Below are 15,333 nucleotides of genomic sequence, written 5' to 3'. Positions count from 1 at the left end.
AACTGGAATCCATTAGTTGAGTCTGGTGAAGCCTTGGAGAAAGGGAGGATCCTTGGGAGTCAACAGCAGGAAAACTAACCCACTTACACAGCTCATCCATACAGATCTGATTACACATTACACAGGCATCTCCTTACACTTTCAAACAAAGACGTGAGATTTAGACATAAGGAATTTTGCTCTTTAGGGTGATAAATTCCCTCTCTTTAGGGACATAAACGTATGACTGTGGTCTGCTCTTGCCAGCAAGAATGTGCATTGCAGTTTTTCATAAAAATGTCTCAATAAAACTTGTCAAAGTACAAGATATCCACAGACTGGGTCTGCAGCTCGCTAGCTGAGAACCTGCCCCGCTATATCACGAGCAAGCAGAAATCAGACAGCTAATTTAGATGTTTCACAGGGCCTGAATGAGCTGTAATCTAAGGCACCAGTGAGGGTTGTGCCAGAAAAACCAGACAGTCTCAATATGCCGCAGGTTTCTTTACATTAGAAGTGACCTCATTCTTACCACACTGAGCTCACTGTGTTTCCATTACCCCAAATGAGCAGCATATCTTCCCTACTGACGATATCTATAAATGGCGTTTGTAAAACGGACAAAAATTGCTCATATGCTGCATGTGCATCTATGAAATTGTAACAAATGCATCAAATAAGTCTAATCATCTCATGGTGTCAGTCTGAAAAGTGTTTGCGTGTGCACTTTTGGACCTGTGCTGAGGTGTCTCTTAAGATCCCTGGACAGATAACGCTGCAGCTTTCACTGGTAGTGGAGCCGTTGTTGGGGTTTGACCTTGGAGGCTTACCTGGCCGACGTGTTTTCAGTCCAGAGGAATGTGAGATAATTCCTGCCGCTTAGACGGGGTCAGAATGCATGGGTGAGGTGAAGAGTGAGGTGAGCAGGCCTGTAGGTGTCCAGAGCAGGGAGAGAGAGAAAAAGTAGGACCTTAGGGCTGGGGTCAGCCAGGTGCAGACCTGCTACTCAAACTTTGCAAATAAGAAAACTGTCAACAGCTCAAGAAATAGCCCAAACAAACCAAAAAAAAGCATCATTCTCAAAGCTGGTCATCTTTTGTCAGTGGAATCCTATTTTTTTTAATGAAAATCAAGCTGGAAAGAGGTCACACAGGGTCCAGTTTCAGAGGATCCTACTAATCTGACACGCTCTGAAGCAGATCACCTATAGAGGCTGGAATGACAGGAATGCTAAAGGATCTCTGTGCTCATTAACAGCCACACATTACTAACACAGACATACTATATTTCATAGGAGAGGGCTTACGTTAATACAATCTAGCGTTCAGACTTGTTTATGTGCGCAGTAGAACATTCTGCGGCCACAGTACCTGGTTATTAGATTTAATGGCAGCAATTTTCTGTCCCAATCTATTAGACTAAGGTTAATACAAAGGGTGGCCCTGCTGCTCTGTTTCCTCATGCAGGGGCCATAAACACAAATAAAAACAATGGGACGCAATCCAGCTGGGTATTGAAAACATGGAGACCATTTAGGGTAAAAAAAAAGAAAGAAAGAAAAATGAACAGTTCTCATCCACAGTTTGCTATTACAGTATACGTTTTTTTTTAACTTTTTTAACTTTTTTCCCCCAGTGCTCACACATTGTAAAATGTATATAAGACCCATTAGTTATCGCTACACACATACAGTACATAAGCCTTTATTTTATAGTAATATAATATTTTAATTTTCAAGGGAGACCTGATTACATAAGTGTATGAATAAAACATAAAACAATTTAAAATGTACAATATCAGTCATGGAAATTAAAAAAAAATAAAAATACAGTAATAAGTCAATAAAAACAAGTTTGAAACAGGCAAGGCTAAAATTAATCAAGATTTTGACTAGATGCAGTTTAAAGCAGTCTTTCCAAGGTCAGTGTTCATTTTCTGAATTTTAGGTAAGGGATTGAGATTAGGTTGGTTTTGGTAATCGATTTTAAGATTCTTTTACTGGTTTATAAATCTCTTAATGGTCTTAGTCCAGCCTTTTTATCTGATTTACTTTTATCCTATGAAGCCTCAAGGACCCTCAGGTCTTCTGGGAGTGGCCTTTTAATAATACCAAAAGTTAGAACAAAAACCCACGGTGAGGCGTCGTTTTCCCCCTTTTTGTGGACATTTGTGGAACAGCCTCCCTGAAGACCTGAAAGCATCAGAGACTGTTCATATTTTTAAGAGCAAACTTAAGACTTATCTTTTTAATTTGGCTTTTACTTGAACCATTGTTAGAGATTTTTCTGCTCATGCATCTTAGTGTTAGTGTCTTTTATTTATTTACTTTATTTTTTTATTTATTTTATCTAATTAATTTCTAACCTGCTTCCAGTGTTTCCTCACTGCTCCATGTTGAGATGGCGCTTCCTCAGTTTGTGCTTTTAATGGGATGGGTGGGATGGAGGGTCAGGGGTGGAGGGTTGGGGATGGGTGGAGGGTGTTTGCTTGTTTCTATGTTTTGTTATTATTGTTATTATTATTACTTTCTCCTTTTTTATGTAAAGCACGTTGTGCTGCATCTCTCTTGCATGAAAAATGCTATACAAATAAAGTCTGACTGATTGATTGATTGATTGATTGATTGATTGATTTGGTTTTTCATTTTCTTTTAAAACCCCTTGCCCTTGCCCCACACAGCTCCCAGGCTGTGTGCAGGGACTAGTAGTAATGAGCTGTCCACTGCTCCTAGCATGGTGTGTCAGTTGCGTGTAAAAAGGACAGGTTAAATGGAGAGGTTGAATTTCCCCATTGTGGGACTAATAAGAGAATCTTAATCATAATTTTCAGCTCAACTATGTCCCATAAATTGTTGCAGCAATTTTGGGGTTGATAGCATTTGTTATACACATTTGGTGCAATTTTTTTAAATGTGAGAATGGATAAAAATGGTCAAAATTCCTCCAGAATATTATATCAATACACCAAGGCCTTTGGAACAACATAAAAAAGTAATGCTGTGATTTGGTTTCAACATTTGGAAGAACATTTTGGAGATTTCTGCATTTCTCTTCGTCAGATTTTTGGCGCGTTATTCCCCCCCTTTCCAACATGATATCATGACATAGTTGGAACCAATGGATTCCTAAGATCTTTCCTTAAAAATTGAGCCCACTGCAGCCTCTGAAAGAAAGAAAAAAACAGGTTGTGCATAAATATGTGGTTAAAAATCCAGATGCCTACATTTTTATCATTCTTCAATGACACTTAAAATGCAAATTTGTAGTGTTTCTTTGGCTCTATATTTTGTTTTATCTACATTCACTACAAGTTGAGAGCTATATTAAGTTAGTAAGTGCGTCTTGCAAAGCATTGCAGGAAAGCTGCAGGTTTTCAGTAGCCAATTTCATAGGGTCAACCCAACAGTATAAAGTCATGTCATCTCCATAAAGGTGGACATAACAAGGACAAGACTATTATGTATATAAATAGTGAACAGAAATGGTTTGAACCTTGTGGGCCAAGTTTTGTTATTGGTAGAAACTGATGCAAGATGACCCACTTTTATAAATACTTGGTAATGATTAACTGTATCAAAGGTTTTTGATAAATCATCAAGTACTGTGTTATTATTCGAGCACATCAAAAAGCTTTATAGTCTACAAAAACTTTTGAAAGTTGTGACAGGGTTGGAAATATGCTGGTGATAAAACACGTTTAGAGCCAATACATTTTTGGTTTCGCAATCACCCGAGCAGCCTGATAGCAACATCCCAGCAATTATGCACAGGTTTTCTGATAGCACGGCTCCAGATGGTCTCTAGTCTCTAGATCCTGGATCACACCTTCTGTCAGCTGACATTCATCCAGCAGACTAAGTAACTGCTCCTCAGTTAGGTCTGGTGACTCATTCTGCAGGAAGACACAAACAAAATGTATGCATTATTTAAACTATTAATTACTATTTAACTATATATATAACTATATATAACTATATATATATATATATATATATATATATATATATAACTACTATATATATATATATATATATATATATATATATATATGATATCCTAATCAAGAAATAATAATGTGCTTTACTATTTTTACATTTTTTGGTAAAAAAGTCAATATGACAATTCATGGATAACAATTATAATTATATTTCAGCATAAAAATATCATTTTGGTTAAACAGCTTCAACATACTGGTGTATTAACCATTACAGAAACATGAAAAAGGATTACCAATGCTGTTAATTTAGGACAGCTGTGGCATAAACTGGTGGTCTAATAAATTTGTTAAGCACTGTAAATATACAATTTTAGACAATGGGGTTACAAAAAAGAAAGTCACGCAGAAGCCCACTCTTTTCCAACCAATCCCTAGACTTCTGGCAGTATGGGGGTCACGTGTCCTTAATAATACAGACAGAACATTTTCCAGCCTAACTGCTGATATCTTCCCAACATCCTCCCTACATTGCTTCCAATTATGAACATTCTTTACTGGGCTTTAGCACGCAGCTCTTGACAAATCCGGACAATGTGTTGTATTAATGCACGACCTGTGATAACTGCGGCAGTTCATAATAATATTGCTGCACTCCTTCCCTGTGTCTAGTTGGAAGCTGTCGGGGGAAAACACTTCCAGTTGGATAAAACTGTTGTTTTTCTTCTGATAAGTCAGACTCCTCATAGGCAGCCTTCTGGGAGTGCATGTGAGTTCAAGGAGAGAAGCCAACCTTAAAGTAGGTTACGAGGGAAAGGGAAGATAATTTGCATAAATGTCAATATCCATTCATGGGAGTGATGTGTTATTTGGCAACTGCAATTTCTGATTTCAAATTATTACTGCCTGTATAAACTTTTGATTCCTTTATAATAATAATAACTCATGTGACTCATGACTAATTTACCCATGCACGAGTGCTCACAGAGAGTTGCAATCGCATGTGAGAATGCTGTGGGCTCGTTGTTTAGACAGCTGCAACTCAAAAGTTAATTTGTTCCAATAATATCAAGTCACTGCCTTTCATGACATTATGCCTAAAACGTGTCCTGAAGAGCCAGATCATAAATCTGTGAGATGAAAAGTAATCATTGTCATCATTCTCCCAGCATGTGCACTCATGTAGCTGTCATCCAGCGACGAACAGAATGTCCCTGGCCTTAAAGAAAGGATGTCCTGGTCTGGTTATTCTGTCTCTGACCCTGAAGCAAGTCATGAGGTATCAATTGATTCTTGAGCCTTTTTGAGGTCAGTGGAACAAGCTGTAAACAAACAAGCTGTAAACAAAACAATGACATGTCCCATTATAAAGTTAATACGGCCAAAGTGTTAGCAAACAATTTTACACACACATCCAGCAAACTCAAAACTTATTTAGCAATTAAAGCCTGTCCAAGTGCAGTGGTGGAATGTAACTAAGTACATTTACTCAAGTACTGTGCTTAAGTGCAATTTTGAGGTATTTGTACTTTACTTGAGTATTTCTGTTTTATGTAGCTTTATACTTCTATTCCACTACATTTAACTGCCAGCTTAGTTACTTTTCAGGTCGAGATTTAACATAAAAACATTATAAATTTAAAGTGATTAGAATTTTTTTTCATTTAATGTAATGTTATGTATATGCTACTTATTTAAATGCATCAATAATAATATATCTAGAATATATAAAACAATCTGAGTGAGGCTATTCTGCATTATGAGTGCTTTTACTTTCAATACTTTAGGTACATTGTGTTGTTTGTACTTTTCCTTCAGTAAGTTTTGAATGCAGGACTTTTATTTGTCGTGGAGTAATTTCACAGTGTAGTATTAGTACTTTTACTTAAGTAAAGGATCTGAATACTTTTTCCACCACTGTACAAATATCATTGGTCAATACTACAAATGGAAACCAGAACCTTTGTATAAAAAAATCTTGTTCTGTTGCCTACAGATTCTGCATTTATATACAGATATCTGAGTTTAGCCCTGCTTCCATACCTTGTGCTGAACTAAGCTAACTGGCTGCTGTAGCTTCATACTGTAGTGGTATTGGTCTGCACAACTAATTCACTGCAAGAAGTATATTTCCCAAAATGTCAAATTATTAATTTAATACAGTTTTGAGTCATATATACAGTACAGGTTTAAATGGAAACATATTGATTATCCGTAGGGACAGCATGATTCCCCAAACCACAATTCATATGCATTCGGTTTCAAGGTCACAATTAAATTTAAACATTTTTTAAGCAGTGATGGTTATTCCATTTTTAGACTCTTGCTTCATGAAGATCAACAGATGATTGGTTTTATGTCCTGAAAACTGTTTTATTGGGGGCGTCCCGGTGGCTCACACTGGTAGAGCGCTTGCCATGTAGGCTGAGGCCTTGCTGCGGCGGAGCCGGGTTCGATTCTGGCCTGAGCTCCCTTTGCCGCATGTCTTCCCCTCTGTCACACCCTTTCACTCTGTCCTTTCAATAAAGCATAAAAATGCCTAAAAAATAATCTTTAAAAAAAAAAAAAAACTGTTTTATTTATAAATAATATTTAAAGATATATGGTATATTTATGGTAACAAGAGTGAGATTACTGCCATATTTTTGGGGGAATGTAGGCCAAATTACTTAGGCCAACTTGGAGGAGCAGCTTGTCAGTAAAATGAGAAAAGCTGGTCTAAAGGTCAGTCCCTCTTAAGTAAGACTTGGCTGAAGTTATTGCTGACTTGGTGCTAACCCTTTTATTGGAACAGGAACCAGGTGGCAATCACTTATTTTGATTTTAACTTTGATAGTCGAAATCCATTTCAAAATCATGTGGATGTTGGAATAAATAAAGCTTGCACTACAGTGTGACCCATCTGAAGCACTATGTCCTGAGACAGAGAGCATATTCTGCCAGTGCTGTTGTTTTTACCTCATCCCCGCATCCCGTTGAGCCACTCCAGACAAAATCACATTCCTATGTCTCATCTATCCCCACTAGCTGAAGCTAATACTCTTCATCGATCATCTGTATTCCTCCTCTGAGCAGACCACCCTCTGAGGCTCTCCAGCCCCTCCCCAGGACCCAGTTGCTGATAGACATCTCGACCAGGCAAATGCTGTCCATGTTCAAAGTCCTACACAATGTAATGATAGCCTTTAGGTCATGACAGGTTGGGCCATGTTACTCATTTATGACCCCTTCAATTACTCAGATGTTGCTCCCACCAATGGACAGGACACCACAGGCACTATGGACACATTCCAGACTCTTCGCCCCCTGCAGCGCTGCACATTACTCTCCTTTGACATGCATGTAGCAAGACATGACACCTTGCCTGTGGACTTGACCTTCACCTCCAAATGGTGACAATGACAACACTAAGTGTGCATTTTGATCCCTAGCTCAAACCCAGACACACACTCCACATAATTACAATATAAATGGATAAGCAGAGAGCACATCAACCCTGCTATGCTGCATCACCTATTCCTGACACGTTCATTAAATGTCATGACCAGAAGTGTTGTTATAATATAGATATCATAGATAAACAGTTTTTGGATCTAACTAGCAAGTTATTGGTAAAGAGGTTCCTCTTAACCCTAAATTATGTATTCTGAATGTTTACTATGATGATTTTGTGACCTCAAACTATGTAAAGTTCTTGCTTAATGTTTGCCTTTTGGCAGCCAATCGATATATTGCCGGTGCGTGGAAGAAACAATCAATCTGTTAAAATTTCAAGTGGCTGAAAGGAACAATTTTTCACTTTGCTCTCGAAAAGATAAGCTTTTTTTTTTTTTTTTTTTTTTTACAATTTTTACAATTTCCTGGATGGATGAATGATGTAATGATCAGACTGCCATTTGGGCTGCTTTTTTATTAGTAGTAATATCATTAAATTATTTACACTTACTTAATTATTTATGTATTATTTATTTCTATTTTCCCCTTATCCTTACTTCTATGTGTTACTAACAACATTGCAATGACATTTTAATAATGTATTTCTTGTAAAAAAGAATAAAGAGTTGTTGCAATAAAAAAGTCTACATTATAAAAGCTATAACAATGTAACACCAGGAGAAAAAAAAAGATTTGGAACTGTAACATAACTTTGCTCAAACATAAGTAGGCTATAACTGCAGTATGAGACTTAAGGCACAAAAAATATCAACAGTCAATTACTGGCATGTCAATGTTTGAGTATTTGTATATAAGGCAATAAAAAAAGTGCCACACTGGCTGGAGTATTAACGGCCAGAAATGCTTTTAACCAGAACCAGCCTGTTAAATGGGAACTACAAGTTAGACTTTCCAACAGAGAGGAGAGAAAAAGAGATGGAAGAAAGAAAGTTTTTTTTACTGCTGTGACAGAATGCTGTGACTCTTTAAGAGTGGTTGACCTCGGCTGCCCTTAATACTAGGGAGGCCAAGGGTGTCTGTGGGTGACTGATATGTGTTTTCCTGTCTGTCTGCTCTGTAAAAAGCCAGTGAAACGGCCACTTCAGCTCTTTATGGTCCTGGGCGTCATCTTCCCAATAGACGCCACAGTCATTTCAGCAGAATAAAAGTTGCGAATACAAAAAAAAACGTTCCAAAGGAAATACATGATGTGTTTGATTGAGGTGGTTCTGTAGAAGAGTAGCTGTCTTCCACTGGGTTATCACTTAGACAGGAATAACAATGTTGAGCCTGTTTGAAAGTTGTCAACAAAGCATTATCATCAGATTCCACAAGGAAACGGATGAATAAAGCGGGAGAAGATAAAATTTTTATCAGAACTGGACAAGCTTCTGTTTTTAAGCTGCCATGAGCTGCTTTTGTGCAAGCAAACACACAAATACAAACTCGTATTGTTTTTGGTCACCACTGCCAAGTCAAAGGAAGTGTGTAGCTGCGAGCTGCCACACTTGAGGCTGCTTTTGGAGTTATTCCCAAACATACATCCTCTGGCATAAACATGTGAAATACAAGCTGGAGACGGAGAATCTATAGACTCAAGAAACACTGGCGATTCCTGCTGAGGAACATTTGGGGCCTCTGACAGATTTACGGAAAGACAGAACACTATCACCTATGTTATAATGACACTGACTTACTGAGCACAACTGAGAAATAAATAACAATGGAAGAATTAAATAAACAGAGACTAAAGCGAACACAGTGGTCTGTTCTATAATGACCTTTTTGTTAAAGTGCATTCGAACACTATCTTTTCAGTTTCTGCCCTGTTATCCTGAAACTGTAAAAACAAGCATTATTGTCAAAATTTGAACTTTCTGACAGTCCTTGAAACTGATCATTACAGAAGTTTCCATGAGAAAAAGTAACCCAAAAAAAGCTTAAAATTGTTATATTTTTGTATGTCTCTTTGAAAACGTCACCAGAAATAAAGTGTTTGGAATGACTAGATTGTGTTAAAAACATTAAATTCTGCTCCTCAGCGACACTGTGAAGCCATGATAGGCTGTATCCCAAAGTCAAGGATGCTTCTTTGGTAGGATCCTTCCTTCGGAGTCGGGTCCTCTAGAGGCGAGGCCAGAGTTCTTCCTTTCACTGTTATAACGCACAAATGGAGTAGCCTTCAGTGTGCAGGTGTGCGTCATTGTGTCAATGGACGGTCCTGCTTAAATTCAGCGCTGCAATTTCAAAACCAGTTCACAACATGGATGTGGCTTTGGCATCAGCACTCTTCCACATAGTTGCGGAAATGGGAGATGCTTTAATGATTCTCCACGATTTAGCAAGTAAACGCCGCAATGTGGATTAAGCCTGAATATTTTACTTATCCTGACTGAATTTGGCCGCTTCTCAGTTTCATAAAAGGTGCATAACCCACCACTGAGATGTAATCTGTGATGTTCTTTTAATTTTACAGCACAGTACAATCATATCATTTTTCTGCTTTTTATTAGATAGTAAGGGGGAGACAGGAGGGAAAACATGCGGCAAAGGGACCTCAATCGGGATTTGAACCCAGGTCTGCCGCAGCAAGGACTCAGCCTTAATGGTACACTCTACCAGTGTAAGCCACCGGGATGCCCCCCAAATGTATAACTTTCTGAATGGCATAGCTACGTATATACTTTACCCATCAACAGATAGACGCGAAAATATGAATTAACATTAATAACTTTAGCCTACTGAGACGGCATCAATTAACTTAACTCGCAATGTATCAAGATGATTCTTACAATCTTTTAGCTAAATATACTGGCATTTGTTTATGCTTATGTTTTTGCTTGACTTTGAACACAATTTTTGTAAGTTAGGTGATAACAAATATTTAGTGTAAACTGAAAATACTATAAATTCATATTGCGCTGCCTGCGTTGCTGTTTCTTCGATCGCCACTTTAAAACTCCCGGTAGACCCAGCAAGGCATTATGGGTACACAGGGCGTGCGAAGGATACACACTAGCATCTAGGAGGATCCTGGACATTGAGACAGTCCTTTGGTAGATGTCGATGACGTAGTATCCTATAAATTCAGCCGTTTAAACAGAGCAGAAAGATGAGGACAAGAGAGGTTGCAAGTAGAAGATATGAACATGTAAAGAGTTCAATATGTATAGCATCTGGAGACCCAATTTATTTTTCCAATTTTCATGACACTCGTGTTCCCTTTTTCTGATTTATGTAATTAAAACTGTGTTACATTTTTACGTTATTCCTGCTTCTAGCTAGCCTGAGTATACCCATACTGCCTTGCGCGCTCAAATTTAATTTCGAACCTCCATCCAGTCTGGCAACCAGGACCGTTTCTTAGCCCTGTTTAAGGGATCCAATCACAGAGCGGGGAGGGACGGCAAGACGATGACGCGTACTACTCGGCACTTGGAAGCTTGTAGTTTTCTTACGGATCCAACATGGCTGCAGCAGACGCGAAACTCTCTTTAGCTGTAGACGCCGTTTTAAATAGTTTAGAGCGAAAGTTGAAAGGCAAAAGGTCTCTCGGCGGCGGAGCTAATCACCGGCGCTACCGCAACGCCGGTGATCTCGCTACGAGCCAGGGGACAGCGGAGCCGCCGAGAGACCCGCAGCAGCTTGTTTATTGCCCATAAAATCAGTGGATGTGTGTGGCTGAATGACATGAGGGGGAATAAAGTGTGAAAATAAATAATCTTGCAGAAAGCGAGAACTGGAGAAGCAAAGCAGCAAGCAACACTCTCTCACAGACACACACACAACAAACATCCATTTCTGTAGCTCTACTACGTCATCTGGTATAACTGATACGATTGGCTAAGAGCTACCTACAGACGCTTTTGATAGACATTCTAAGCGCCCAATAAACGGCTCCGGAGGATCGTAAACCACACCTCCTCTACGGAGAAATGCATTGTTGGTTGCCAGACTAGACCTCATTTGAGAATTGTTATGAACATTTTGATTAATTTGAGTCAAAACAACGATGCATCAATATGGAAATGGCTTTGACATGGCTGCTCATGACCCTGACACATTATTAGATAATTATCTATTATTCCATGATTCCACAAATGATAATAAGAACAGCTTTCACCCCAGGCACATCGGTTCTTGACTGGCTCGTCACTAAAGTTCACGAGTCTTGGAAAGTAGAGTCAAATAAATCCCTGTGCACGATATGTCTGGTGGTTATTGTCAGCATGCCAGCATTGCAGCTCCAGACATCTCACACTGCTCCCTATGGTCTTGCTTTCCCACCTGCTATCCAGACCCGGCAGGCTTATTGTATCTGTCTCAGTCTGGCATGTAGCCACACAAAGTCATGTGCAGAAAGTAAGTGTAAGGGAAAACCTCTGTCACTGTCCTGATTAGCAGCTCGGGCATTTGTTTTAACTTTTGTCATTTGTTTGCCCTCCAGACATGAGGAGTCCAGTTCCTCTCCCAACAAATAATGCCTGGTGGGTGCACCCCCGACCTTTAGTCAAAGATCAAGGTTCCTGATCAATGTCTTGTATAAGTTTCACTTTTAATGATGAATCTGACAAAGCCAGAACTGTTCAGCCCTCCAGCTATCGGCCCGAAAATGGACCACCACTCCTGCACAGCTCACTGTTGGCTCCTGTACACACAGGGAGCAGGACCAGCTTACCACAAGCGTGGGCTGCTCAGCTTTCAAGGTCACTGACATCAGTCACATACCTCGGCTTTATCGGCCCAGACCCAGGGGCCAATTCTCCGCAAACGTAGGAAGGAATTCTATTCATTACACTTAATGTGCACCCATTCAGATGTTGAAACCAACTCATGAGGCAAGCTGGCAATACTTTCTGCTGTCAGAATCGATGACAAAGTGAATGCATCAATGTTAGAAGACAGAAATAAGTTAATCAAATGTCAAATAATGTGGATAATATAGATAATAATTTGCCCCAGAGAATCTCTGAGCTACCTCATCAATGTCAATCTGTAGAAGTGAATCCTGGCTGAATCCTCATTTTACCCCGTCAGTTTCCACATGGCAGCTTGCACATGTACTGTAAGAATAATGTATGCACGTGACTTACATTTGAGTCGTTAAAGGAAGCCTGACAAGAAATAAATGTGTCCATTTTCAGGTGATTTATGGCCTTGGCCCGGGTGATACAACATCATAGCTTGCTAACTTAAAGGGACAGTTCCCCTCAAAATCAAAAATAGATACTTTTTCTCCTACCTGTAGTAGTAGTACAGTAGTATATGAGTCTTAATTGTTTTGGTGTGAGTTGCTGATTCTTGGGAGATATCAGCAGTAGTCTACCTTCTCTCAAATAAAATAGAACTAAGTGCCAAAAAATACATTTAAAACATCAATGTGTCTTTCCTGGTTACTCAAGATAATTGACAGACCTTGCTGATTAATAATAGCACAACGTGTCCTCCAACATTTAGTAAAGGGACAGATGTCTGAAAATTCTATTGGTTAATGTTTGTTGAAAAAAGTGTGTGTGTGTGTGTGTGTGTGTGTGTTGGGGGGAGACTGTCTCGTGTCAGTGGAAGTTGATACAGCATGTCCTAAGCACCAACCTTTCGGGGCTGAAAAATAAAGCCTGCCAAAAACTGCTCTGTTCTACATGCATTTAAGCATGAAATATGTTAAGTTACTGCACTGTAAACATATTTAAAATTGCAGTTTCATTATCTGGTTAAGTGCACTGTCCTATATGTGGCCCTGTGGTAGTGTCCATGAAAAATTGTGGCCCCCTCCAGCATTTAAGTTGCCCATCCCTGCCATAGCCCATCATGTTAAAATGCCCAACTGTACAAAAGAAATAAACATGTTTTCAGTCTGTCCCAAAGAAATGGTTTTGATCTCCATAGCTAGTTTCCCCGGTCAAGGCTTTAAGGCTTTGAGTTATGCATATTTAGTGGAATGGCCACTTTCAGTGACAGGCGGGTGCTGCCATGGTGTGATTCAGCAACCAGGCTTCATTCCACCTGCCTTAGCTTAACCTCTTTGCCTTTTTCTGGATTGGCTGAAGTTTTTGGCGGAGTTAGGCACTGCCAAGATGGCAACGACCAGAGCCACCACACCGAGCTTCACAAAGGCTCTTTACAAACCTGCAGGTGATGTCACAAAGACAGTTTATGGTGTCTCCTAGCAATGCCCGCTCTACAATATTAGTCAGGAACTGCAATATTGAACACCCAACCAGAGGCTCACTGCAGACATTGTTTCCACAAATACAGTAGGACCAAAAACTGTTCTTTCCTCAAAAAATAAAAATATGCTGTAAATTCCCGCTAATAATACCTTTAAATCTGTGACAGTGATGTAAATGTATCTACAAAAATTTAAAATAAAGGTTTAACAACAGCACTTTTGATTTACAGCTAGTGAAAATATCACAAATTCCATCCTAATAACAGAACAACTGTGGCCATGAGTGGAAACATCTCACAGTCTCTGCCACTGATTAAAAACACTGACAGGAAAAAGGAGACTATAGTGGAGAACCCATCTTGTCAAACCGCCTCTGTTTCAAGAGATCATAAAGTGGCAAACAAGAGCAGACAGTGTGACAAGCCAAAGGCTAACAGCCAGTAGCCAAGGATGGAATAAAGAGTGGAGAAGAGGGCGAGAGGAGCTGGGAGAGAAAGAATCCCTTCTCTCCATGGCTCCTCTTTTCTGGCAAACCTGCCCTGCCTCCTGTGGAAAAAGAGTTGTGAAACTGCAGACTTGGCACAACGATGCGGCTCAACAGTGAACCTAACAGACTGAGGCAAATTCTGAATTGACGGGTGGGTACCCTCTTTGCATTTGATAGGTGTACATTCAAGTTTCATGCTGATATTTCTGTATTATTCCAGTATGGTGGTAGTTACTTTTTGTTGTTTAATATAACTTTTATCATCCAACCAGGGTTGAAAGGTCCTAATATTGCTAATAGATTCTTTTAGGAAGTTAGGTCAAGAGTTGTAAACTAAATATTCTAGTTCCAGTGCACTAGGGAAACCTGTATGACATTTTTTTTAAAAGAGTGTACGATTAATGATGTCAGCCTGATAACACCAAGATTGCTCTGCTGGGGTCATCCTGCCTTACGGTAAATGTTGGAATTGTCCCTCCTCTGCAGTTGATCCAGAAATGCAGCCAAATGAGGTTGCAGGAAAACTAGCATCAGCTGTTGAGTATCACAGATTTAACAGTTGAAAATCCCCTGCTGAACTCTTCTTCCTGGAAATGTTTTGTTAACAATGTCACTGTGAATGTCTCATTGAAGGAGAACAATGACAGTCCATAGCAATAATACCTTTCTTTGTAAAGGAAAGGCCAAGACCTTTCTGCACAGGCAAATGTTATTAACAGCAAGAGAGAAAAAAATATGGAAAATGAAAGGTGAGAGAGGAGATTCTTTGGCAAAGAGACAAACTTCACTGGAATGGGGGGTTTTGTTTGGACAAAGGAGAAGCCGAGATGACGCACAAAATTACAGGTCTCAGATCTGAATCCAACACAACACAGCTTTTGTTTAAATAAATCACTCCAAAAAGGTAAATCAGGTAGATCTCAAGTCAAACACTTGAAATTCTTAACATCACATACTGGAATCAATCAAACTGAGCAGAGAGGAGAATCTGTGGTGACTGCTCTAATGTATGAGACTAATCTTTGAACATTTTCCACCTTTACATCAGGTGCTACACTCCAGCAGCAGGCCAGACTAAACATAGAGTGGCAGGCTCCCAATTTCGATGGAAAACATCTTATATCTAATCCATCCTGGTAGAGATATTGTACTTCAGTAAAACATTTTGATTTCAAACATGTTCCTAAAACAAATTCATGAACAGTCAACCTCTCACGTTAGCTACTTTTTCTGGAATTTGGGATCCATTGTCTGAAGGCTGTCATCGCCGCCTGTAAGTACACACTATTATTTGTACACACTACTCTATTTCATTCCAAGACATTAGAGT

General features: G+C 39.3%; 1 protein-coding gene across 1 annotated transcript in view; it reads right to left on the bottom strand.

Moving 5' to 3' along the window:
• Positions 1-823: 823 nt before the first annotated feature.
• Positions 824-15,333, bottom strand: part of fsip1 (fibrous sheath interacting protein 1) — a 36,999-nt gene continuing 22,489 nt past the window's right edge. Inside the window, exons 10-11 of the mRNA XM_059352725.1 lie at positions 3,804-3,870; positions 824-3,141 (exon numbers count right to left, since the gene is read on the bottom strand). Coding sequence (XP_059208708.1) covers positions 3,104-3,141; positions 3,804-3,870 — 105 coding nt within the window. The 3' untranslated portion in view covers positions 824-3,103. The remainder of the gene's footprint in view (positions 3,142-3,803; positions 3,871-15,333) is intronic.

The sequence above is a fragment of the Centropristis striata genome, chromosome 16 (genome assembly GCF_030273125.1).
Source record: "Centropristis striata isolate RG_2023a ecotype Rhode Island chromosome 16, C.striata_1.0, whole genome shotgun sequence".
Lineage (NCBI taxonomy): Eukaryota > Metazoa > Chordata > Actinopteri > Perciformes > Serranidae > Centropristis > Centropristis striata.
The sequence above is the reverse complement of the archived record's forward strand: the minus strand, read 5'-3'. Positions and strand labels throughout refer to the sequence as shown.